The 27,835-nt window shown below is 42.9% G+C and overlaps 1 protein-coding gene across 1 annotated transcript in view; it reads right to left on the bottom strand.

Annotated features, from left to right (window-relative positions):
* ADAM23 (ADAM metallopeptidase domain 23) overlaps nt 1–25,604 on the bottom strand; it is a 148,179-nt gene extending 122,575 nt beyond the window's left edge. The window contains exons 1-2 of the mRNA XM_040984405.1: nt 25,058–25,604; nt 23,650–23,867 (exon numbers count right to left, since the gene is read on the bottom strand). Of these exons, the coding sequence (XP_040840339.1) occupies nt 23,650–23,867; nt 25,058–25,259 (420 nt within the window). The 5' untranslated portion in view covers nt 25,260–25,604. The remainder of the gene's footprint in view (nt 1–23,649; nt 23,868–25,057) is intronic.
* Between the last annotated feature and the right edge of the window lie 2,231 nt (nt 25,605–27,835).

Genomic DNA, 27,835 nt, shown 5'->3' with positions numbered 1-27,835 from the left:
GCTCTGTTGAACTGCCAATGCCAACAAAAGAGTAGATTACATCACAACCTCCCAAAGCACTTGTAATTTGACAATAAAGCATGAGTATCGCTACCACTGTATTCCTTAACGTCCATATATTTTCTGGAAGCTGAGTAAAAACACAACTATGACAACAGTTACCATGGAAGCAGCTTCTTTCTGCCGCCTTTCTGAATAGTAACATTTAATTTGATGCATTAATCTCGTAGCAAAGGTGTGATTCACCTTGTTTATTCTCCCCATCCATTCCCACATCACCAAACTGCACAACCCCAAGAAGTTCTCTCTCCCTAACACTTCTGTCATAAAGCAAGAACATATTTTGTCTTTCTAGCCAGAATGATTGAACACCCACTGGATAATTTAAATAAAAGAATAGAAAGCAGGCATACGTCTGAGAAAGTAAAAGACATCAAGTTCCATGCTTAATGAGTGTGACTCATTACCTGCAGGTTGCTTTTTTTTTTAATCTGCTTATGTAATGTTAATACTATCCCGAAAGGAAAAGACCTCCCCAAGGCAGCACTTCAGAGGAAATTCTCATTCCATGATCTGTCTGGTCCCTGGGATACGATCTACAGAGATCCAGGGGACTGGTGTTAGTGCAAATATCTACCCAGTGCAAAAAATAAAGTGAAAAAAAAGCTTCTTTAAAACTTGGGTCTTTTTGATGGTCACGTAAGCATTAGTTAAGAATGACGGAGCCTGAAGTGCAAAATGAGAATTGTGGTATGGTGATTGCACAGTCCGCTTGAGCAGTTATGTTCAACAAGCCATAAATGATACAGAGCAGATTCATACATTAACTTGCAGCTCTGCCTCACCAGGAAACTACTGACGACACAGAACCAAGGCAAGATGAGCAGATTTATCCAGGTTGGTTCTCTTATCTTGAAATAGCTTGAGTGCCCTATTCCCCACAGGCCAATCTCATACTGTTCCTGCCCAGTGATTCTTGTTGACACTTCTATGCCAGGATTTTGTTTCTATTTGCAGAAGGTTTACAGGCCCTCCTTAGAAGACGATTCGAAGTTCACTCTAACTTCACAATGGTATCCCGAAGAGATCTTCGCTTTTGCTCACCTGCAAGATACACGTCGCAAGCTGCACATTACTGAAGCGGAGACTCCTTTTGTCTGCAGTGTCCACAGCAATAGAGCCGAGAGCGTCATGTTCTCTGGTACTCAGATGCATCACACTTTGTCCTTTTCTCTGAATTCTGATCTAATGTATATGGATGATGAGCTGTATTATGCCCCACTGGGTACAAAGAGTGACTTTCAAGTACGTTTTGTTAAAAATAGATTTCCCCATTTTATAAAAATGCAGGAGCTTTTAGACTTTCTAAGCAACATTAATTATGATCTATTCCTATACCTGGACATGGAAAATAACTGTCCTGCTTCACAATTTCACTCAAAAGAATATCATGTACTCTACAAAACTAGATGTGGAAAAGATAATACTGGTATCTAATGTTCTCTAACATCCAGCGTCTGTAGAGTTCTGAAAAATGGCCTGTATGCACTTGATTTTTAACATTGTTTTGGGGCTGGTGTTGTGACACAGTGGGTAAAGCTACCCCTACAAAAGTAGTGTCCGTGCCAGTTAGTGCCCCAGCTGCTCTGTTTCTGATCCAGTTTCCTGATAATGGCCTGGGGAAAAGCAGCAGAAGATGCCCTGTTTGAGCCCCTTCCATCAACAGGGGAAATCTGCATGCAGCTCCTGGCGCCTACCATTGGCCTGGCCCAGCTCTGGCCACTGTGGCCATCTGGGGAGTACATCAATGAAGCAATCAACGTCTCTGTCTCTAGTTGTCAGTCTGTCACTCTGTCTCTCATCTCTGTAACTCTTACCTTCAAACAAATAAATCTTTTTGAAACAGATTAACAGAATATTGACCATCACACAGAATGTCCTAACTATTTTAGTGAGCAAATAACAGGTCTCACCACCTGTATGTAAAGGTTTAGATTTATTAAAACTATTTATATTTCCAAACACAATTGCAGAAGTTACATGGAATCTTGAGGACATGTAGAAACACCAATAATACTTGGGAATATAGCAGAAGGTCTTCAGAAAATTCATGAGAAGTAAAAGTACTCAACAGAAGTTGCTTACAGATCAGATGTGAGTTATGAATGAAACAGAATGGAAAATGAAAACTCTAAAATGTTTGGCCTGAGTAAGCAATGAACTGAGTGGAGAAGACTGCATGAGGAAGAAGTGGTGGTAGCAATGCAGCACTCTGAGATACACTCTCAGTGTGAGCCACTCATTCCACAACCAAGTGGTGACTTGGAAGAAACTGTCAGATGGAAAGCATATATCCTTGGCACTAATTAAAGATATTTACTTTAAGTAATATCAATAGTGATTGAGTAAATTAAGAAATATTGGGTAATTAGGTATATGAATTGGCGATATGAAAAAAAAATCCAGTGAAAGAACTAAGAGGAAATGGCTGGCATTCTGGTACAGTAAATTAAGCCACCACTTGCAATGCTAGTATATCATATTGGAGTATCAGTTCAAGTCCTGGTTACTTCACTTCCAATCTAGCTCACTGATAATGTGCCTGCAAAGGCAGCAGCAGATGGACCAACTACTTACTCTGCTGCTACTCATTTGGGAGACCCAGGTAAGAGTTTCTGACTGGGACACAGCATGATGGCTCAAAGGCTAAATGCTAACCTTGCAAGCACCAGCATCCCATATGAGCACTAGTTCATGTCCCAAATATTTCACTTCCCTTCCAGCTCACTGCTTATGGCCAGAGAAAGAAGTAGAAGACGGCCTGAGGCCTCCCTTCCAGGGACAGCTGCAAGAAGCTCCCGGCTCTTGGCTTCAGATCAGCTCAGTTCTGGCTATTAATGGTTATCTGGGCAGTGAACCAATGGAAGGAAAATCTTTCTCTTTGTCTCACTTTCTCTTCATAAACCTGATCTGCCTTTCCAAAGAAAATGGGGGGAAAAAAGAGTTTCTAGCTTAACCAATTCTGGCTATTATGAAGCAGTTAAAAAAGATAAATCAATATCTCTCTCTCTCTCTCTCTCTCTCTCTCTCTCTCTCTCTCTCTCTCTCTCTCCCCAGCCATCTCCCTCTCTCCTTCTCTCTCCTAATTCCCTCTTTCTCCTTTTCTTTCTACTCCTTTTTGCTGCCTTCCCCTCTCTTTCTCTTCCTGTGTCACTTTTCTTTTCAGATAAATAAACAATTTTTTAGAAAACTAAGAGAGTACAATACAGCAGATACATATATGCTATGCCCAGGATTTAAACAAAAGGTTAAGATAAATAGGGGGAAAACTGCAGACATTGGTAAAATCATCCTTCAGTATCCATGGGACGCTGGTCCCAGGGTGCTTCTTACTGATACCAAAATCCACAGGTGCTTATATAAAATGGGATAATATTTTCCTAGAATCTACGTACATAATCCTTCAGCAAACTCTAAATCATCTCTAAATTATTTCTAACATCTGATCTGTAAATTCTTATGTAATTAATCATTTTATTATATTATTTATCAAAGAAGGACAAGAAAAAGCCCATAGATATTCAGAACAGATGCTTTTTTCAATGCACATTTGCTGAATCCATCCATAGATGCAGAGCCCAGAGATGCCGACATCATCCTGCTGTGTGAATGAATGTGCTCTGATTAAATAGTCCTAAGAAACAATATAGTGTTTATTTTTGATTTTCTGAAAGTCCATCACCATATCTAGAAGTCATTCTTTCCTGTATTTCATATTTCAAACTTCCCTCTGATTTGGAGCATAAACTGTCCAATATTTCACTTTAGACTTCCTTGAGAATTTATCTATTTAAAATGCAGAGTTACACAGAAATAGGAAGAGACAAAAAGAGAAAGAGATTTTGTGCCTACTTGTCCACTCCCCAAATGGTTACGCCCACCCAAAGTTGGACCTGGCCAAAGCCAGGACCAGGATTTTCACCAGGTCTCCCATGTGGGCAGCAGGGGCCCTCTTCCACTGCCTTCCCAGGCATATTTGAAGGAAGCTGTATTGGAAGCCAAACAGCAAGGGACTGAACAGGTGCTATATGGGATGCTGAAGTCACATGCAGCAGCTTCACCCACTGTGCCACAACACGAGCCTCTCATTAAAAAAAAAAAAAAAAAAAATTAAGGGTACACATACAGCTGAATTTAGTTTTTCTATGTCCCATGTTAGCAGCCTGCTCTTAAGTCACAGAAATTAAGGCATCTCTCACATCCTCCTAAGTAACAGCCTCTTAGCCAATTTAGTAATTAAGGTTTACATGGTGAGATCTAGAAACAAAAGACTCCACTGCATTTAATAGATCTCTCCTTCACTATTTTTGTTGCCTATTCTATTTTTTTTTTTACTTTTTAAAAAAGATTTACTTATTTTTATTGCAAAGTCAGATATATAGAGAGAAGGAAAGACAGTGAGGAAGACCTTCCATCCAATTATTCACTCCCCAAGTGACTCCAATGCCTGGAGCTGCACCAACCCCAAAGCCAGGAGCCCAGAGATTCTTCAAGGTCTTCCACACGGATGCAGGGTCCCAAAGCTTTGGGCGGGCTGTCCTCAACTGCTTTCCCAGGCCACAAGCAGGGAGCTGGATAGTAAGTAGGGTTGCCAGGATTAGAACCAGCACCCATATGGAATTCGGCACATTCAAATTGAGGACTTTTAGCCACTAGACTACCACACCGGGCCCCAGAGCTACTATTAATGTCAGTAAATAAAGGCTACACTTTTCTGGGATGTATTTTTTTTAAATAACAATGCTCCAAATTGTCGTAACAGTGACAAAAATAAAGAATAAAGTGTATAGTTTTATGCTATTTGAATTAGTTATTTCAAGTGATTTTATATTACTAAAAATAAGCAAGTTACTATATCAAGGTCATACTTAGTTATGGTTATACAGCGCACTGATATTATTAATAATTGATAAACCCAAATTAAAACCACTGATAGAACATAGTTTTTCAAAACTAAGACTATAATTAGTTTAACCCTTTTACCTTAGCCAAAAGGAAGGGAGAGGTTTTTCAATTTCCACTCATAGAAATCCCCCCACATTAGACCACACACCTCCACAGGCTAAACAATGTGACATACATCCTCAGAAATAATGATGCAACACTGAACCTTGTACACAGCCTACAAATTTCATCTTTTTGAAAGATGCTTGATGTTGTTCACTTCCTCTGTTCCAATCTGAACCCTACAAAATGGTGCCCACAGAGCAGGACAGCAAGAAGATCAAGGGCCACTCCTCCACCAACAAACGGGTGACCAGAGTGCTGCCTGAGGCCTTACAAAGGCATCCAAGGAGTGGGGTGCAAGAAATGTGCCCCTGGAGCACTCCGAGAAAGCCGAAAGTCTGCCATGGTTGGGCACTCCAGAGGAGCACGTTAATACCAGCCTCAACAAAGTTATCTAGGCAAAAGTTATAAAGAGCATCCAATACCACATCCATGTGGGACTGTCCAGAAAAGCTGATGATGGTCAAGAATCACCAAACAGGCATTGTACTTTGGTTGACAATGTACCAGTTACTACCTTCGAAAACCTACAGACAAGTATTGTGGATAAGAACTGCTAATTAAAGTTATAAAATTGCAGTGGAAAAATATATATATATATAATTGGCTTGCGTTCCAATGTGGCAGCTTACTTTTTTCTTTTATTGTTTTTAAAGATCAATCTCCTTGTTTGAAAGAGTTGCAGAGAAAAAGAGAGAGAGAGAGAGAGAGAGATTCCATCTGCTGGTCCACTCCACAAATGGCTGTAAAAGTCAGGGCTGAACCAAACCAATGTCAGGAAGCAGGAGCTTAATCTGGGTCTTCCATGTAGGTGGCAAAAGTCCAAACATTTGGGCCATCTCCTGCTGCTTTCCTCAGGCAGCCATCAGGGAGCTGGATAGGAAGTAGAACAGCCAGGACAGAAACTGGCACCTAGATGGGACGCTAACATCACAGGTGGCAGATTTACACTTAACGCCACAACACCAACCTCTTGTCTTTTGAAAATGCATTTGCTGGCTCAGACACATAACACACATGTGCATGTAGGCACACACACACACGCACACACAGTAATTTAAGCATCAAGAACTGAAAGGGGATAGCTCTGCCTGTGGTCTCAGTTTAGAAGTCACCATGTTGTCTCTCCAAAATGTATGTAGTATGTTCTCTCCCCCACCCCAGTCACATGTCTCAGTAGTATTACTCTGAAACAACTTTGTATTTCCATCTCATCCAGATCTGTCCGGAAGACCAAGCAGCTCATCAGTACATGCAAACAGATGACCAGCATCCCCACCTTCCTCTAAACTTTTCTCCTCAGTCTCTCCATGTTGAAAAAGAGTAGCATTATGTTAAGAAAAAAAGGCTTTGCTCCTGGGTTAGTTTAACATTACTGTCCTACCAAATTTCCATAAAGATCACAACTCTTACAACAAATTACTGTCTTCCACTTCTGGTGATCAGAAGTCCAAAATCCAAGTCTGAAGACCAGAGTGAAGGTGTTGGCAAAGATTACAGTTCCTACTCCAGGGAAGCACCTGTTCCTTGTCTTCCTCAGGTTCTTTGTTCCCTAATGGGCCCCTCACATCACACTTGTATCCATCACACCTACTTCTCAGACTCAGCCTAATAGAACTCTTGATTACATTAGCCCCTCCAGGTTATCTTCCTTCTCAAGATCTTTAACTTAATCACATCTACGAAGCCCCTTTGCCATGGAAAGTAGCATCTTCAGAGGTTCTGGACACCTCAGGGGGAGGAATGACTTCTACCATAGCCACACGCCTATTCTAGCCTACCCCCATCCTGCCAAACCATCAACCATCTGGAGACTCCTCTACACTCACTGATTGCAATCACCACCCAAATGCACACCGTCCACCGGCTGCCCTGAACAAGGCTCTCCTAACGGGCCTCCATGCTTCCACTCTCACAAGAGAGAAGAGAAAGGAGAGAGAGAGAGAGAGAGAGAGAGAGTGTGTGTGTGTGTGTGTGTGTGTGTGTGTGTTGATGCATTCTTCATGTTTCACGACAGACACACAAAGACACTGTTTCAGGTTGATGGATCTAAAAATAGGACAGAGATAAATTATTTAACGTTGGAAGAACTAAAAACAGAAATTTAACAGCTTTCAGCAAGTGGAGAGAGACTTCCACTTTTGTTTCCTACCTTTTTTTATGTATTTATTTTAATAATCTTAGTTGATTAGGGTACCAAGGGTCAAGGGCTACAGGGTGAAAGTGGGTAATACCATTGTTTCCATGCTAATATTATCATTTTTCCCTGTATCTAGGGTTAGGGGAGTAACAAAGGGAAAAGCCCCACCCAACCTCCCACCCATCCCCGATCCCCAACAGGAGGCGCGTTCCAAGGGTCCTACTCAAACAGTTTTGATAGTTCATCAGTTCTGGATTGCTGCCAATCTCACAGTTCCAACTGCAATGAAACCTATTCAGATTCCACTGGCTGACAGTCTCTTCATGGGGTTCTAAGATCAGCAGTGCAGTTGGAGGGATCTCCAAAGAAACTTCATCTGAGATAATCCCAGAGCTGATTCTTGCATGAGTTTGCTAGTACAGACTCCAACATCGTCCGTCACACCAATCAGCTTGTGCACATGCTGGTCGTTGTGATTGCTAGGTCTGTTCTGTTTCCAGCCCTGTCTTTCTCATGAACCAATGGATGTTGTAGTCCAGCTCAATCCTACCCACTTCATACTCGGTCCTCACACAAACCAGTTGGAGCTGCAGCCTAGTTGGGGCGACTCCCCATAACCCCCACCAGTTCTGCCCCTTACCCTGATTCCCATGCTTGTCAGTATGTACCACAGGCTTGTCCAGTCTGTCCCACATCCCATTTAGCTCTCATACATGTCAATGGACATTGAAGCCTAGTTCAACCCAACCAACCTATTAGTGGTACAAATGTAGCTTTTATACCTTTGCCAAACCAAAAGTTAATAATATTAACTTTAATATTGAGCCGGTGCAATGGCTCAACTAGCTAATCCTCCACTTCTAAACACACATCTCATATGGGTGCTTGTTCATATCCTGGCCACTCCACTTCCGATCCAACTCCCTGCTTGTGGCCTGGGAAAGCAGCAGAGGATAACCCAAGTCCTAGGGACCCTGCACCTGCGTGGGAGACCTACAAGAAGTTCTTTGCTCATTGTTTTGGTTTTGTTCAGCTCCGGCCATTGCAGCCATCTGAGGAGTGAACCAGAAGATGGAAGATCTTTTTCTCTGTCTCTCATTTCTATAAATCTGCCTTTCCAGTGTAAATAAATAAATCATTTTTTTAAAAACCTATTGCATATGGGTGAAACTGTCATTTTTCCATTCAATTAATACTTATAAGCTGTTGATTATATCCCCACTAAACCAAGGTCTTTTTTGCTTTTTACCTTAAATTTCTTACTCAATTAAGTATTAAGCCTTTTTAATGTTATGTAAATTTAAAATATGTTGTCTCAAAATTACAAACATATTCAAAAGGAGAAGGAAAGAAAGGGGATGATGACAAAGAAAAGGAGAAAATATCATGCTCTTAGAATTGCATATACAAATAACACTGAATCCGTTCAAAACTAAGTAAAATATTGTTTAATATTTTAAAGGAATGAAACTTCTTACATATGCTAGCATGAATGAACCTTATAGGTATTATGCCAAATTAAATAAGCCAGTTACAAAGATCAGGTGTTCTGTGGCTCCATATACAGGGGGCACCTGAAGAACTCAAATTGATACAGACAGAGAGCAGGATGGAGACTGACAAAGTCTGAGGAAAGGGAAGAAGGTTGAGTTGGTGTTAGTGAGTGCAGAGTTTCACTTGGGGAAGATAAAATGTCTAGAAAGGATGATGTAATGATTATATGTGTTACATGGAATATGCACTAAAATGCTTAAAATGGTAAGCATGTTTATTTTAATCACTGTAAAACAAGGTCGGGTGACAAATAACCTACTTACCCTTCTTGCTTTCAGATCTTACTGTCATTTCTTTTATTTAGATAATGAAATCTCAGCTTCTCATGAAGCATCTATAGACATTCCTTAGAGCAGCTTTCTTTGAGGAACTCAGCTGACACCACCTGTCTGTGATCACCCTCTCCTCACAATGACCACTTCACAGTCATCTGTTTCCTTCGGCCCTCACATAAGAGCCCCGCAATGACAACTGTCTGAAGACTCCCCTGAGGCTTCTGTTGGGGACCAGGCAACTTTCCCAGCCACCAAGGAGTAAGGAAGGACCCTTTCCATGGAAAGGAAGACTGTGAGACTCAACCCCTTTATAGCAATCACCATTGCCTGGTTTAATCTGCTGCTGGTAAACAGGCTAATCGCATCCAAAGCATTTTTGGACAGTAAAACATTTTGAAATACTATTTCAGTCAATATGTTTGAGCATTGTTTTTGTCTTATTATTTACTGTTATAATAAATATTTAGTTCATTTTATGAGACAAAGTAAATAATCCTGCTTATTAAGATTCTATCAGTCTTTCTAAATTGTGTAGGTAGACATGCAAACATAAAGGACACTTCCTACTCTCCAACTACAATAATTAGCAGTGGCTTAATTTTCTTCAATGACCACATTATGAACTGAGAGGCAAATAAGCCACTTTGAGTAGAGGGGAAATCTCTGGATGTTATAGAGCTGAAGAATTATATGATCTAAATGAGAATTTAGAAATATCCCTCCTTCTAATGCGTGTAACACAGACCAGAGCCATCACAGAGTCGCCAGGACAAGAGCAGAGACAGGTCTGGGAAGATACTATAACAATGCAAGTGAGAGCCCATCATGGACCAGACCAGGCAGAAAATGATAGAGAAGGGGTTGATTTGAAAATTGGCGACTTGAAGTAATGCCTGATAGGAAGAATAGTCAAAAGGCTCTTGGTCTGAGTAGCTGCACAGGGTCCATGTTCCTAGATGGGCAGAAACTGGGAGGGCAGGTTCCATAGGCAATGCTGGAATCCAGAGTTCCATCTATGACATACTAAGCTTAAGCTGCCTATTATGTGTTGCTGTGATTTGAACAAGATTTGAGTGACCTCGGTGTTGGCCTAGTGGTTAAAATGTTAGGATGCCTGCAACCCACATCAGAGTTCCCTGGGTTCCATTCCCAGCTCCAGCCACTGACTCCAGCTTCCCACTAATGAAAATCTTGGGAAACAGAAAAGAAGGTTCCCATTACTGGCTTCCTGGACCAACACAGGAGATGGATTGAGTTCTCAGCTCCCAGCTTCAGCCCCATTTAGACAGGCCTCTTTTGGCATGTGGGGAGCAAGCCAGCAGATGGAACATCATTCTCACCCCCTCATCCCAAATAAATTTTTAAAAAATAAACCTTTTTTTTACCTTTTTTAAAGATTTGGCTCTCCAAGAACAGAAATGATTAAAGTCAAAATCATAAAGTAACAGAATTGACTAGGGTGGCAGCTTAACCCAATTATCGTGTTTAAGGGGTGGCTCTAATGAGAGAGGTCCTTAGACCAGTGAGAGTGCCCTCAGAAGTAGTTCTCACATACAGGTTGGTTAAAAAAACCAAGTTAGACTTAGCTACTGTCTGCTACTTGGCTCACTATACAATTCTTACTAAATGCATTGTGTTGCAATGGTAACACAGTATGTTAAATCACTGCTTGGGATTCCCATATCCCATACTGCAGCGTCAGTTCAAGTCACGGCTACTTTGCTTCTGATTCAGCTTCCTGCTAATACTGCTGGGAAAATAGCAGATAATGGTGCAAGTTCTTGAGCCTCTACCACCCACAGGAGAGACCTAGGAGCAGTTTCTAGCTCCTGTCCTTGGCCTGACCCAGCCCCGGCTGTGTAGGCATCTTGGATGTGATCCGCTATATCTCTCCCTCTCCCTCATTCTATCACTCTGCCTTTCAAATAAATTACTGTTTAAACTAAATCAGCAAACAAAAATGCAGGAATAGGTCTTAAGAGGACACATTCACAATTAAAAGAATGGTAACAGATATATTTAATTGGAAAGGGAAGAAATGAAAATTATCCACCTCTAAAAATCATTTTACACACCATCGTAAGAGCAAAACTAAATAGATGACACCATTTCAAAGCTGCTACTGGTGCTGAAGGGAACAAGCAATGGTGCTTATGCAGCCCAACAGTTACAAATGCCTCTAACTACACTCCAAACCAAACCTACAGAACGTTCGTTATGTTACACAGTCGCAGCCTACAGTAATGAACAAGATTATTAGGGAGAGCTCACTGTCTTTAGTCATAATTTATAAGAGGAGAAGCATCAGTCCATGAACTTGTCTTGGTTGAGACAGTTAAGATTCAAAGCCCAAGACTTTACCTTTTGTTCACACTATATTCAATTAGATCCCAGAGTACAAACACAATCAAAACTATTATTCCTTTTTTCCTGGTTGGGATATATATATATATATATATAGCATTTCATTCTAAAGCCAGAAAATTATCAATGGCAGCTAAAACTGGTCCTTGTGCTTGACTTTGTTTTAGAAAAAATGAGGAAGAAGAGTGGTGGGTGGATGTCTAATTGGGCCACTTCTTGGAAAGTTGTCACAAGAACATGTGCTATTTATTAATAGTACAAGTATTTTGGACCACATCATACCCATTTCTGAAATTTACTCCAAGAAGGTAACAGTTTGCCTTACAACACTTAGAAGAGCCTGATACCCAAGCCTGCCCTGGAGTGCCCTGATGACTGGCAAAGCTTTAGGGTACAAGCAGCGCATTTACACACCACAGCCTCAGTGCAGTTCAGATCTCTCACTCAAGACATCCTGCACATCCTCACAGAGACACTCCTGAAATTCACTTCATGTAAAGTGGACAAGTCAAGCTCATGTGCAACCATTAAACCAGGAAGACCCTGAAGTTCACCCCTCTCCACATCTCCCCTCATAATTAACCTTAATCCCACCTTCTATTATGAAAGAAATCCCTCACTCGTAAAAGAGCAGTGTACAATGAGGCCTTTGGCTGGTAATTAATAGATAGCACTTACTGGATACTAGCTATGTGCCAGGCTCTGTTTCAATAAAATTCCATTAAAGCCCAGGCACAGCCACTAAGCTGGGCACTACTATTTTTGTCCACGTTATCAGTAAGGAATCTGGTTTTAACAGAAGCTAAGGTACTTGTACAAGTATAAAAGCTGATAAGAGCAGAACTGTTGGAGGTATCTGCTATTGATCCCCAACCATTGTTCCACTCTATGACAACAGTACTAGAAATGAGAGCAATCAAGGGACAATTTCTGAAGCCTAACACAATTCATATTTATCTCACAAGCAAATGGTCAAACCAGATCATTAAAATGCCCATTTCCTTGCTTCACAGTCACATATCACATCATTGTAGAAATACTGGTTACACTGCATTTCCCTTGCAGGCAAAAAAAAAGTTTAAATTGCTGTTCCATTATTTATTTCATTACTAAAAAAATAAATGGTAAATGAATTGAGTCTTATTAAATTCAGCTTGTTTCACAGATTTACTTCTTCAAGCTGTATACCCCTATACCAGGGAATATTCTTTCCCAAAACATGCTGTTCTGAAAATTACTCAAATGTCTGACATGTAATCTGGGAACACCAAACGGGTCCATCCTCCTTCAGAGTACAAGGGAGGAGATTTTGCTACAGGAAAAAGAAAGCTAAAGAAGATTGAAAGGAAAAGGCAAATAGAGAAGCAAAACAGTTACCAATTCCAGCAGCTTAAACCAGGATTACTGATCCGGGGTTCTTCTGGCAACTGGGGAAGGGGTGGGAGGAGAAGGGAGTATTATTAAAAAATAATACAGCTGACTGCAGAGGAAGGCTGAGACAGGTGTATCTGGGTTTATATAGAAGTACTTTAAAAGTTCGTAAAAAATGAAATTAAAATGATAAATTCATGCAAAACTTGTAAAATCCATGTGTAGTTTTCTCGTGATATATATTTTACTTGAAGGCCCCTCATAGGCACAGATTTCAGAATTCTATGCGCCAAAATAAACTTCATTATTCTCCATAAGCCTTTGAAGGCATGTTCATGTATAGCTCAGGTGTAATTAGTTCATGGGTTTTCAACATCAAGACAAAAGATGTCTAAACAGACCAGAAACACCTCTATCCAATCCACCAATGTGTGACCAAAGAACAAGGCACAGCAATGAAAGCCTACAAAGCAAGGTCACAGCCATTTCGATCATGTAAATAATTCCCAAGACACTCAGCAAATGACTTAACACCTTTGGGCTTAATTTCCTCATCCAGGGCTCAGAAATGACGATCATCTTAGAAGTGATGCTGTGAGGATAGTGTGAGATTATAGATACAAATGCACCTCAATAAAACAGTTTAGGGTCAATACAAACATTATCCATTGTATTTCTTATTGGAGAGAAAGAAAGTACAAGTTGACCTAATGCATTCTATTGAGCAGGAAAAAGTAAAGATCAACAAGATACATGGGCAACCCAGGATCTCCCTATATATTGACTGATTTAAAGGAGACCATCTGTAATGCCACCATTATAGTATGTGGTATACCAGGACTGTTTAAGAAAAACACAGTAGAAAACACCCAATGAAGAAATCCAGACTACAATCAACACAGCAAATTCTTAAATGTCTACACTAAGGGAAAAGAAGCTCTGGAGCATACCATGGAATTCAGCAGATACTCAAAAGTTGATTCCTCCACAACTCTGTGATGTTTTTACACACCTTCAGTGATGCTTCAATCGGTCTGTTTCTAAGTGCAACTTCAACCCACTGAGGCAGGAGCAGGCGGTCCAGGAGCAGGTGACTATGATTAATACACTGTTCCCATTCCCACCCAGGGTGAAAAAGGTGGCAGGAGCCAGGCCTTTGAGTTGGTGGTGAAGATGATACTTTGGATCAGTGTTCCATCTTGGAGTGCCTGACTTCAAATACCAGTTCTCCCAATTCCAGCCTCCTGCTAATGGGGACCCTGAAAGGTTATGGTTCAAGTGGTTGGTTCTTGCAACTCATGTGGAAGACTAAATTGGGTTCTCAGATCCCAGGCTCTTATCTGGTGCAACTCTGGGCCAACTCTGGCTGTTGCAGCAATTTCAGGAAGTAAACTAGAAAACAGAAATACTCTCCTCTCTTTCCCCACCCCCATCTCTCAAATAAATAAATATTAATATCTTGACAACTCCTGCAAATTGACATTGCATGCAAATAAAAAATGAGTGTCCAAACCGTAAAATTACAGAGCCAAGATCAAGAGCAACACAGGAGCCAGTACTTGGCTCAGTGTATTAAGTGGATACCAGTCTTAGACTAGTGGATGCGCTGCATCCTCTACTGCAGTGCCAATTCAAGCCCCTTCTGCTCTGCTACTGATTCAGTTTTCTACTAATGAGCCTGGAAATCTACAGAAAGGTAGCCCAAGCACTTGAGTCCCTGTTACCCAAACGGATGACCCAGATGGACATACAAGCTCCTGGCTTTAGCTTAGCCTTGTCCCAAATGTCACAGCAATTTGTGGAATTAAGTAATGGATGAAAGATATCTCTTTCTCTCTTTCTCTCTCTCTCTCTCCTCTGTCTCTCTCTCTCTCTCTCTCTCTGTGTAGCTTCCTACTACTCTGTGGAAGGAAGGGAGAAAGGAAGGAACAAGAGAGGCAGGAAGAAAGAAGGAAAGAAAGAAAAGCAAGCAATACAATCATTGGCCATTGAATCCCAATTTTACTTCTCTGCATGGTTTATTTAAATTCAACTACACCATAACTAGTGTCTGAGCATATTTCTTTGAATTTGAACTTCCATCCTTTTCATTTCTGAATAGGAGACTCAGAAAAATATCTAGTGTTAAGGGAGATCTTCTTAATAGATAAATATACTTCATAATAGAATTCAAAGTAGATTACACATTTATTAATCTGTAATATTCCAGATGAAGAAATTAGCCTCTGTCTACTCTTCAGTTAAAGGACACACCTCTATCATAAACCTTTAATTTTTCCAATAAAAACAAATAACTCTTTAAAAGAAAAACCTATATTTATTGTCAACTGAATGCACTGCATGAATAAAGCCTTATGATTACATACATTCTTGAAAGAAATAAAATATTTTCATTCAGAAAACTCATACTCTAGGGACAATTAATTGCTCATATTTTAAAGATGGATATGGTAGGATTTTTTGAAGCAGCTATTTAACAGAATTTGGAATGAAAAGCCCAAGAACACATTGCTAACAGAGTCTTGCTGTTAATTTTTTCCCAACCAGCATCTGAATGTGAATAGATACTAATGGATTCATCTATGAAAATAAGCTCTGACCATGGACTGACCCTTAGGTCAACTGGCCTGGAAAAGTGCTAAGCAGGAGGTGGGCATCTGTCTAGCAGATAAAGTGCACACATTCCCCAGCAGAGGACCTGAGCTCAGTCCCTGGCTTTGAACATGGCTTCCTGCCGGTGCACACTCTTGCAGACAGCAGTGATGGATCAAGTGATTATCTTTCTACCCCACGTGAGAAGACCTTCTGGCTACTGGGATGGCCTGGCCTTGCCCTGACTATTGTGGGCATATAGGATGTAACCAAGCAGAAAGGAATGGTTCCTCCTTCCTGTCCTTCTAAAATACATTTTCAAAGAAAATTATTTAATGCTAAATGGAAAAAGGAGGAAGATATTTATAAGAAGACAGTATTTCTACTGAGGAAAATTGCACATCCTCTTCTCCATTCCACAGGAAAAAAAAATCTTCTAGCTGAAATTACGCTTGTTGAATGTGCATAAAGGGAGTCATGTGATGAAATAAATGTTCCAGTAAGATGAGTCTGTCAGCAGTGGGAATGATGGATTGAGAGAGAGAGAAGAAGCAATGACAAGGACACAATGCAGAAGGAGGAGGAGGGAGATATTCAAGAAAGAAACGTCAAGACTTAAGCAACTATTTATAGGCCGAAGATGAAGCAGAGAAAAGAATCAAAGATGACTCCCAAGGTTCACTCTCGGATAGCTGAGACAACGTGGTACTGCTGAGAAAAACGGACAACTCGGGAAGGAAAGCTTTCTGCCTACCCGACTTACAGACACACCGTTGGCACCAGCACTACCAGGCAACACCACTGGCCAAATGCCTGTGGGTTATTTCTTCACTGACTATAAAGAGAATGGCAGTGATCCACTGCGTTAAAACCTGAGGATAACTGAAGACATAATGACACCAGTTGTTACCCAGTGAACAGAGACAAGTCAACCTCTAAGCAGCAAGTATTATCTACAGGGGCACATGAAGACTCCACTGCACAGCTCAGCTGCGGATTACCAGAGCACCACAGCAGTCAACTCTCCAGAGTGAAATGATCAAAAACGGTGTACGTTTTACAGAAGAGAAGGATCAAGGACTGAAGTCCAAATCCAAACACCCATGGGGCAGGCAAGGAGCTGAAATAAAGGTGGGCATTGGGCAACAATGCTTTAATCCATTTTCTGTTACTGCACATGTATACCACTGATGGAGATGTTTGGAAAGAACAGAAGTTTATTTAGCTCTTTGTCTTAAGGACTTGGAGGTGTCAGGGGACAACTTTCTTCCTGCATAACACAGCCAAGGGCATCACATGGTGCCACAGCAAGTATACTACAGGGAGATCTCTCTTCACTCCTTAACAAATAACCAAAGCTATATGAGAGCCCCACCCTCATCATGTTGTTTGATCCTAATTACTTCACAGCAACTCTAACTCTGAATAATATTAACATGGATGGAGCGACTAACTTTCCAACACATGATCTCCGAGGGGCACATTCAAACTCTGCCTAAGGAATGGGCATGAGTCACACCCACCTAAAAGAACCTCCTGATTCTTCAAGAGAAATCATAGCACTCAAGTCTCTCTACCATGCCATGTCATTCTATATTCTGTAAGCATTTATCCACATCCAAAATCTTCATGCTATGGCTGCTATTACTGACATGTTTAAGAACTTCCCTATCCTATTAGAGCATAAACTCCCTGGGAACCACATCAAAGCAATCGTTCAATCAGCATGAGCTCACCCCTGGACTTTGTAGGAATAATCATTTGACAAGGAACAAAGCTAAATCCCTCACGCCTTCCATCTTCACAAACTTCTGCCTCCACCCTCTTGCCAGTCCCAATACACCCCATCCAGGCTCTGAGCAGAAAAAAATCTGGGTTAAATCCAAGCTCTCTCTGCTAATTAGCAGCTATTTATCTTTTTTCAAAGATAGTAACTATAAATCTCAACCTTGTAGATATTTACATCTATAAACATCTACATGATTACATTTCCCAAGAAACTAGGTAGACTTTTTTCCATATTGACTACAAATTTAACAAGAACACTTGATTCTTTGCAATGTCTCACGCTTGAGCTTCCCCTTCTGCAGCCTACCACGCTCCCTGGAAAGCCAGGCGTTGCAATCAAAGCTTCAACTCTGCTGCCTCTGGATCGCATTCTCTACCTCCTGAACAAATCCTCCTACTTGTTCTGTGAGGCAAACTCAGTTCTTTCTTTCACTCTGTGTTTTTTTTTAAACTTCCCTAAGCAAAAGTTTTTCTTTCCTCTAGGTGTACACAGATTTCCTTCTGTCCTTACAGCTACCAATGGTGTTGCCGTGAGCTACACATCACCACCTGCCTGGAACCTGACACTCCACCAGTGACTACTCTTTACCATTTTCTCCAGAGTTTAACTCAGCATCTGATTTAAAAGAAGTATTCAAAAATCTTGCTAAATTAAACTGAAACCCAGCAAATGTAAATATGGTTGACTAGAAATCAGAAGCAGACACACACATCTTGCTTCCCTTGTTGAATAACTAACCCATAACAATCACATAAACTCATATGGACCATTCCTGAGGATAATCTAACAGGTGTTAATATAACTATTTTTGCCACAGTTGCTACTGTAAGCATAGGACTATAGCTTATACATGTGAAATCTCAAGCCCAGAGGTGAGCATTTGGACCAGCCTGGGATGCCTGCTTGAGACACCTGTTTCTCATATCACAGTGCCTGGGTTCAAGTCCCAGCTCTGGTCCCAGTTCCAGCTTCCTGCTAATGAACACTTTGAGAGGCAGCAGGACGTGGCTCAAATGGTTTGGTGCCTGCCACCTGCCTGGGAGATGTGCCCTGAATTCCTGACTCCTAGCCTAGCCTTGCAAATGTTGCTGGGAGTGAACCAGCAGATAAAAGATCTTCTGTCTCTCCCTATCTCTCTCTATCACTCTTTCAAATAGCAAAATTTAAGAAAAAAAAAAAAAAGAAGAAGAAGACTGTGTGCCAGCATTCTGAAACAGGATAAAAACATCTCACTGGAGAGACACTTTGGACCCCTTGTTCTAGGTCCTTCTCTCTGTTGTCCCACATGAAGGACAATAAAATATCTGGTTTCTAGAAAAATATGGAACAGTCTTGTCCTAAAGTGAATTAGGAAGTATAAATAACCACTGTAATCCAAATACATTTAAAGTTATCTCTCTTTAACCTGCACTGGTAGGTGTGGAGGAGGCCTGCTTGTCCAAGGCCAGGCTATGGAAACAGATTTTGGTCTGCATGTTTCTATTTCCTCCTATTTAAATTCTGAACCACCTTTCCCTAAGCCCTGTGCTAGGCACAGCATTCCTTCTGTTTCTTTTTAACTGGAAGATAAGAGCTACCAGAGGAACAGGACATAAAACAAGTCATTCTTGACTAAAGGAAATTTTCAGGAAAAGATTCTTGAATTTTCCCAGTATCAGATCTCATAGATGATTGAACACAAAGTACTTAACTTGCTTTTAAAATGCATGTTCCATTTTATTAATATATTGTATTAATGGCTAATAAAATGCTTCCTTAGTAATCATACAATTTCATTCATTATCATAAAAATCTCTACAAGTGGAGCCAACATTGTGATACAGCTAGCAAAGCCTCTGCCTGCAATGTGAGCATCCATATGGGCACCGGTTCAAGTCCCAACTGCTCCATTTTGATCCAGTTCCTTACCAATATGCCTGGCAAAGCATCAGAAGATGGCCCAAGTGCTTGGGGCCCTGCACCAATGTGGGAGTCCCAGATAAAGTTCCTGACTCCCATTTTCGGTGTGGTCCGACTCCAGAGACTGTGGCCATTTGGGAAGTGAAACTGTAGATGATAAATCAATCAATCTCTCCCTGCTTTTCATAGAAATTAATCTTTTACAACATCTATTTTTTTATGCCTTTGCAAGTCAGTAAGATGATATCAAAGTAAGAGTTAAAAGAAAAAAAGGAAAGTATTTTTCTTCTCCATTCTCATATGACACTTCTAATACGACTTGCGTGGTGGGTTTTTATCCACACATCAAACTGTAAACACCAGCTGAATGCCCTCAAATAAAATTCAGTTCCACCACTTTAGATCTGGAGATAGCATCAGATCCCACAGGTTGGGGCTCATTCCCTCAAGACTTCAGATGCCCAGAACAAGCCCCAGGTGGTCGTGGATGAGGATGTCCTCAGTCCCTTCCTAAGACTAGACTGATTTGCTAAGACTGCTCAGAGAACCCAGGGGATAACTTCACTTGCATTTACTCACTTACTCTAGGGGTATCACAAAGCGTTCAGATACACAGCCAGATGGGAAAGCTGCACAGGGCCAACTAGGAGAGGGGGCCTAGGGCTCACATTAATGACTAAAACTGGTCACACAACAAGCTGGATGTTCACCCTCTCTCCTGGGTCTTGCACACTGGGTCTTGACCACACTAAGGCTATCTAGAGACCAGTAGCCACCAGCCAAGACACCCTTTTCATGCCAAAGATTCCAAGGATTTTAAGAGCACTAATAACAATATTACCGAAAAAAATGAAAATTTTTTCCCTTTCAGATCTTAAAACTGCCTCATGGTGGTAAATATTTTCTAACTACCTAAAGCAAACTTATCAAATAAAACTATCGGGGCTGGCATTGTGGCGTAGTGATGCTGGCACCCTGCATCAGTGCCAGTTCCTGTTCTAGCTACTCCACTTTTCATCCACCTCCCTGAAAAATGTGAATGAGACCAGAAGATTGCTCAAGTACTCCACATGGCAAATCAGGAAGAAGCTCCTGGCTTCAGTCTGGCCCAACTGTTGTCATTATGGGCATTTGGGGAATGATTCAGTAGATGAAGATCTCTCACTCTTTCTCTATCTCTCTTTCTCTCCCCCTTCCCTTCCTTCCATTCTTCCATTCTTCCTCCTTCCCTCTCCCACTCTTGCTCTCTCTCTCTTTTCCTGCCTCCCTCCCCTTCTTCCTCTCTCCTCATGACCCTAACTCTACTTTCCAAATAAATAAATAAATCTTCCTTTAGAAAATGGAACTGTGTATGAAGACATGTGAACATCAGATGTGGGTGGTACCTAAAAGCAAGGAACACAGCTGTTTAGAGGTGAGATGCCTAATTCCCTGTCTACTCTAGACTAGCCTGTCTTATTTATACCTACTGTCCTGGCATAATTACTAAGTGTGCCCATATCTACCCTTAAAAAAATGGAACACTTTGAACAACTGATTATACTTCACCCTGTCTGGATATAAAAATAACCCTAGGAGCAAGCAGTTGATGCAATAGTTAAGACATCACTTTCAGGATGTTTCTACCCTATACCAGAACACATGAGTTCAGGTCCCAACCATCTCCAGTTTCCGCTTTCTGCTAATGCCTTCCCTGGGAAGAAGGAATGATGGCCCAAGCACCTGGGGCCCTGCCACCTGGGGGGCAAAAACTGAGCTCCGGACTTCCAGTTTCTGTTCGGTGCAGCTCCCGTATTCCAGGCATTCGGAGGGTCAATCAGTGGATAAAGGCTAGCTCTCTCTCTTTCAATTTTAAGTCAAACAAATAAACATGCCCCATCCTTCAAGTAAAAGAATCTTTAAGAATACCAAAGTTTTCAAAAACATTCATATATACTGAAATGAATGAATGAATTCGTATATATAATCTGCTTGTAAACAAACCAATTTTTAAAGAGTTCATAAACATTCTAACTTTCACAGCTACAAAGCAGAAAGCACTGGCCAAAACTGAATATATATAAAATTTCTTTAGGCATAAATATGGAGCTCAGTCTTGCAACCTAGATTTGGGGGCTTCTTTCTCCATTTCTACCCCAATCTAGGGATCCAGGAGAGTGCCATGGTGATTCAGCACTTCTCTGACATTCATTAAAATGTGCCTGCATGCCCAGGAAATCAGGGGAGTAGGGGAAAGATCTGTGACAGTCAAACCTAAAACCAAAACTTTTCTTATAAAAGCAAGTTTTTTATAAAATTTTACACTTTCTCAATGAAACATCTGCAAAGCAACTGAATGGACAAGAGTCTCTCCTTGCTGTTTTCAGCTAAGCCATCCTAAGATACAACAGAAGGTATATGGAATATTTTTGTGAAGCAGTTCCAAAGATACTTAAAAGCAGAAGAAAAGGGGGAAATCCCAATACACAAAGAGAAATTATAGGACACCCACCCACCAAATAAAGTCAGCACTGCTTATACACAAACAGGAGCTCCTTCAAGACTCTAAATGATTCTCATCTTTGAGTCCTTAGCAAACGTCTTCCCCAGAAAAAAAAAATAACCAAAAAATGTTCATGAAATTAACTGAATCAGAAGAAAAATACTTTCAAATATAAAACCTGTGTAAATATTATTCTTAAAGTATAAAAGAAACTCAACCACCATGTGGGCTGAGAGTGAGAGGAGTGGAGAGGGTTCACTTATTCCAACTGTAAGCAGGTGTTCCAAATAAGCTATTATCTGATAGATTGTAAATCTGAATAGAGTAATAATCTATTCCTCTATATAACAGCAGATAAAGGTTTCGCAACACTTATTATCACAAGAAGCTAGACATTTAGTCAGACCATGTCCCACCAAACAAAACAGCCATATAAAGTTGACTTATAAGACACACACCAATCATAGCCTGCAACACCTGAGCGATAAAGAAACTACACTGAAATGGCTGTTACACCTCAGCTGGGTAAGGCTCTTTTTTTTGGATCCAGCTCCACAGGCTCAGGGATTTTTCCCTATCATCCTTCCCATTCCCCCTCCCTTGTCCCACTGCTTTCCCCTAACCCTTCAACAACAGTCCTTCAACAAAAGTCACAAATCCATCATTCCGCTATGTAAGTATATCTTGACATTAAAATGCAACTTTATGGTGGATTGCTGCTCTTCCTCCAGCCCCCTATGCAAGGGCACTAGAGCTGGAGAACTATGTGGTCTTCCTCATAAGAAAAGCCATAATGTAGACCCTAATTCATTTTATCAGAGGATCTTAAAATTTTTCTTCCTTAAAGACAACGTCCACATCGCTCAATAAAGCAATATGGAAAAAAATTTGATCCATATCAAGAAAGTGCCTACTAAGCTACACAGTAGCTCAAGGAGGAAATGACTGCAAAGATCCATTTATCCCAGCAAGACAGGCAGCAGCCACTTGACACCAATGTGGCACAAACTTAATCTTCAAAATGAAGGAAGCAGAGACCTAATCTGTAAACAACACAATATAAATTAAATATTCAGCCTTCTTAAGGTTTATGCTGGCTGCTCTACAATTCTGCAGGAGTCACCTACAAGCCTTACATTTCTAGATCCCCACTTGAAAACTGTTAGCACCTACCTATACTGCAGAAATCTAACAAATCAATGACGTAAAGTTCAAATATTTTTCCCACAATCTAAATGTTTAGGTAGTTACTGCTGTTCTCAACTACACAGATATGTAGTTCAAAACAAAACATGTAACACAGAGACTCTATTTTCTTCTGAATGGACCTGACAATCCATTCAGTCAACAAAACTGAATTCAAACTACTACTTCAAATAAAGAGCATTAAGTAGGAAAAATATTTCTTAACCACTTTGATTATTAAACAGCTTTATCATTCATTCAATATGCTTTTAAAAGTCAGTGCCACTTTCTGAACCAACTCAAAGTAGCTGCTCACAGTCACTGCAGATTGGATACGGAAGGAGAACGTCAAAACTGGTCTTCACATTTCTGAAACCATTCGTTTCTATTCATCATACTCTTTTAAAATTTTGAACTGTTTACCTGCTAAAAATGTAACAAGAAAAATATCTTTCCCTAATTTCAGTCAAAGATAGAAAGAGGTTCTTTAAATATTCGATTTCAAAGTAGAAAACCCAATGGGGAAAGTGCATTCCGACAGCCTCTTACAGAAAGCTTTGAGTGCAGACTGAAAACAATCTTTACATCACAGGCAGAACACTGCACCCTTACATAAAACCCCACAGACACAAGTCAGGGCCGTAAACAGGTTCACTTAACTATGTCCCAAATCCAGTGCACCTGATGTTTTCAGCTATTCAACTCTTCAGGGCATGAGCAAAATCCCAGGTTAAGTTTTGTCAAAGAGAAGCCAAGAGTAATCCTATGCAAACATATCAATTGCCTCCAGTTTCTCTTCTATCATCATATTCATTGCTTTCTGGGGAGGAGAAATGCTGCAGTAGAAATTGTGAAATCGGATTCTGGCAGAAAATCAAATCAAAGGGAAACTTGGTGGCAGCGACTTTGGCGCACCCAGCCTTCTGCCTACCTTATTGTGTTTTTGCTGGTGTCTTGCCTTTGTATCAAGAACATGGTAAGGGCTTTCTGAATCTTGGTTGATGTAATAGATGAGTCTTGAAGGCAGTGTGATCTCTTTCTGCATTGCATTGTTGTAACTGATATTACTGCTGCTATTCTGTTGCATTGTATTGTCTTCATCTGCCAGGACTCCCAAATTTTTTTCTGCAGTTTCATTCCAATGCGGAGCTGGGGAGGCAGGAAACACACAGACGCACACACGCATATAAACTCAGCCATACGTAAGTTCCCAAAGACATTTTTCCATTAATTACAAAACAAAGTTTTCTGTGTATTAGCAAGTAACGAGACACAGAAACGCAAGTTACTGCAACAATGAGAGAGCCAGGATGCGTGGCTACCCCACAAAGGCTTAAACAGTCATCAGCTGCTTATTTTTTCACTTATATATGCATTTTCTAGCCAGGCTCAAAGTTCCTGGTCCAAGCACGAAGAATAGGCAGCAGGACCAAAGTGGGACAAAGTCAGACGACGAGCATGCCCTGGGGTCCCGACCTCTGCTGCAGCCCATCTCTGAGCCACAGAGGCTCCACTGTGCTCTGCCTGCTGGCATCCCATCTGAGGGCTTGCACATTCCCCACATGAGTGCTGAATTCATGCACATGGCATGTCAACTGATTGAACAAAATGGTCCTGGCTCCCTTTTAACTTTACGATGAGCAAATTCTTTGCCTTAGAGGGGATACAGAGGCTGGCGACCTTCCAATTTCTTATTTTCCTTCCCAACTAGATTTTCTGCTTTCAGCGATTCCCCACCACTGATGGACTGGCCATGGCATTGTTTTACTGCTCATTACCAAGACAAGTATTCAGAAATCACAAGGTCGTTGCCTTCAGTACTTAAATGCTCTAGTTACCGAGGTGTGCCTCCTCCGCCTTAGTCCCCACGGGAGTGGATAGCCCCAGCAGGAGGTGAGAGGACAGGACCCTGGCCCCACCAGGGTAATAGCACCACCACCACCGCCTCCCCGCACACAACCCCGCATTCACAAGAAGGCTCCAGCACGCCAGAAGCAACTTGCTTCCTCCCTCTGGTTTCCATCTACTGGTTTCCCCCTCCGCAAGTTGCTTTAAGAGCGCATAAGAACGCAGGCTCCACCAGGTAGCTTCCCAGTGGAGCCGACAGGAATTGGACAAGTCTGGGGGTGAATTCAACAGAAGTGGACTTCCCAAAGCAGACTGCAATGAATGGTGGGGTTGGGATTGAGAAAGGTGGAAGGGCAGGCAGTGAGACGCGGCAAGGCCGGGTCGAGGACGTGTCCGGAGCGCACAGAGCCGCGCGCCCTTCGCTTTCCCCTGCAGGGCCGCACCGGGAGGGGAGGGGGGAGGCAAGGCAAAGGGCTCGGGGCCATACCCACCGCTGGGAGCAGTAGCCCCCCAGGTGCGGGGCCGGGACGAGGCGGCGAGCCGAGGCAGCAGGAAAAGGACGAGGAGCAGGCGGCAGGGCGGCGCGCGGGCCGGGGCGCGGGCAGGCACCGGGCTGGCGGGGCCGCCGCAGGCGCCGGCAAGGCTGCAGCCCGCCAGGGGCAGCGGCCGGGAGCTGCTGCCGGGCGGCTTCATGGCTCATAGCTCCCGGGCGCCGCTTGGTGTGGCCGGCGAGCGCGCAGGGCTGGGCTGCGGGCCGGCTGCGGGCGGAGCCGGTCACGCTCGCTGGGCGCGCATGGTGCCGCGGCGGGCTGGGAGCTGGGGGCTGGGGGAGCGGGGCAACGCGGAGCCCCTGCCCGCCTCGACTCGCCTCGCAGCCCCTCCCGGGGGCGTCGGGGGCGAGCCTCCGAGGAGTCCAAGGGTCCTCGCCGCTTCACCAACTTGGAGCCTCCCCCAGGGGCTGCTCCCTCCCCGCGGCGGGCGCGGCCGCTCCAGCGACTGCGGGGGCTGCTGCCGGGCCTGAGGATGCTGAGGCGACGCGCGGGAGCGAGCGGCGCGGGGCCGCGCGGGAACGGGCGTGCACCCTGCCCCCCGAGAGCGCGCCCAACGGGGCTCCGAGTGCTGATGCTGCTGCTGCTGGCTGGTGCTGCTGCTGCGGCGGCGGCGGCTGCCCGCACGGGACGCGCTGCGCATGCCCGGTTGTGTGGCCGCCAAGGGAAAGCAGCAGGGTGATGCAGCATCCCAGGCAGCAGCAGCAGAGGGACAGCTGCTCCGCCAAGGAAAGGACAGGGGAGGGAAGCGGGCAGTCGGGGACGAGCCAGAGGGCATGAAGTGCGGGGCTCTTGGGCGCGAGAGAGGCCCAGGAAAACACCATCAACCTGCACTTTCCATCACCCCACTCCTCACACGTCCCGCTCCTGTCCTGCTCAGGGAGAAACCAAGGACAAGAATTCTCTTCTTCATCCTTTCTTTCTTTCCTTCCTACAAATAAATACACGGGGTTGCAGCTGGGGAGGTGAAAAAATAGCGCGACCGCTTCCGCAGCTTGGCAGGTGCCAGGGGGTACTAGGGCGGGGGAGGGGGTAAGGGTGGGGCAGGGCGTTAGCGCGGCAGGCTGGAGCAACTAGAGACCCCGCGCGGGCCACTGCGCCTGGCCCGTGTCCCCTAATCCGTGGCCAGGGGCTTTGAACCAAGCACAGGAAGCCGGAAGGTGTTTGTGCAAAAGTTCAGAGTGACTGGGCGGACTCGGGAAGGATTTCAGAATTCTGGCAGTGAGGAAATATGGAGATGAGACAGTGTGTGTGTGGCAGCTATCTTGGGAAATCCGTCGTTTGTCAACCGTGGAGGGGGGTGGCACAGATTTAGCAGGACAGGTTTCTATTTTTGAAATCCAGTTCTGCCTTCTGCAGAGGAAAGGGGGATTCGCTCTTCTTGCTGGTTGCCGGGAGGGGTTGTTTGTTTTAATGTAAATCGAGGGTCCTCAACTAGGTGACTTAGCAGTTACTGAAGCTGGGGGCTTCAAATCGTAATGCCACAGGCTGTGTAATAACTCGAGCCCCTAACTCCAGCGTGCAGTTTGCATCCTCCCAGGGACAGCCAAGGGAATAACAGTGTCAGGATTCTGTTGGTGTTTAAAACGGAGATGATACCATCTAGTTGGGGGGCTGGGGACAGGGTGTCATGTCGATTACATGAATGAACCTCAAGCACCATGGCTGTGACAGGGTCACCATTTTCTCCACCCGACTTAACAAAGAACAGAGGGCCAAAGGAAGCCAGACACATACATACAGGGACCCATATGACTGAGCTTTGGGGAGTCAAACACTGAACTGAATTTTTCCTTTCTGTGTCAGCCCAGGCATGCACATCATATGATCCCATGTTTATTCACAGGAGATGTGATGGTTGCTACTTCCCCACTCTGAATTTCCTGGAGGTTCACCATTGTATCCTGCTCAGTGTTGCATCTCTAGGCCCCTGCACAATGTCTGAGGCCCAGGGAGATGTCTTAGAAGACCAGATCATGCAAAGAATGCGTGAGTGCGTGGATGGGGCACATCAACAGGAATCACACTGAGAGCAAACTGGTGAACACCCTGAACTGCCAGTCAGTGTACTGAGGGTGTCTACCTCCAGGGAAGCACATTTCAGCTCAGTTTTCCCCAAAGAGGGAGATATAGATATATGGATGAGATAGATATAGATACAGGTAAAAACAGATAGGTGGAAGGAAGTCAGAAAAGAGATGTTCTAGGGCAGGAGAGAGAGCAAAATGAGAATGGTACTCAGGTGGAAGTGACTTGAGAAGCATCTCCCCGTGCACTTGCAGGGATAGGTTGGGGATTCAGTGTGGTTTCTAGGAAGGAATACAGATGTTTACGAAGGAGGATGTTGTCTCGTGTACTGTAATCATAAGACTGCATATGTTTACCAAACTTCAGTGTTCACAGACATTGCTAAAGGCAAGATAACAGACCAAAAAGTGAGACAGTGCATCCAAGACAGTCGGTCATTTTTTTTAAAAAAAACCACTGGAAGTTTAGTCTTAAAACTGTATATTAAAAGCCTGGTTTAAATGAAAATCAAATAGTCTTTAACTCCACTTGTTAGGTTTAGTGATATTCTCATGAGGTGGTTTGGAAGTTTTGTTGTTACAGAATTTACTTCTAAACACTCCTCCCCATGTTCTCGTATTTAGCAACTTTATTCATCACCTACTATGTACTGCTTTGCTTTGGGTTCACAGAGTGCATGCTACCTTTTCCCAT

Source organism: Ochotona curzoniae, unplaced genomic scaffold (assembly GCF_017591425.1).
Source record: "Ochotona curzoniae isolate NIBS_2020 unplaced genomic scaffold, NIBS_Ocur_1.0 contig_4148, whole genome shotgun sequence".
NCBI lineage: Eukaryota > Metazoa > Chordata > Mammalia > Lagomorpha > Ochotonidae > Ochotona > Ochotona curzoniae.
Note: the sequence above shows the minus strand (reverse complement) of the source record. Positions and strands in the feature narration are given on the sequence as shown.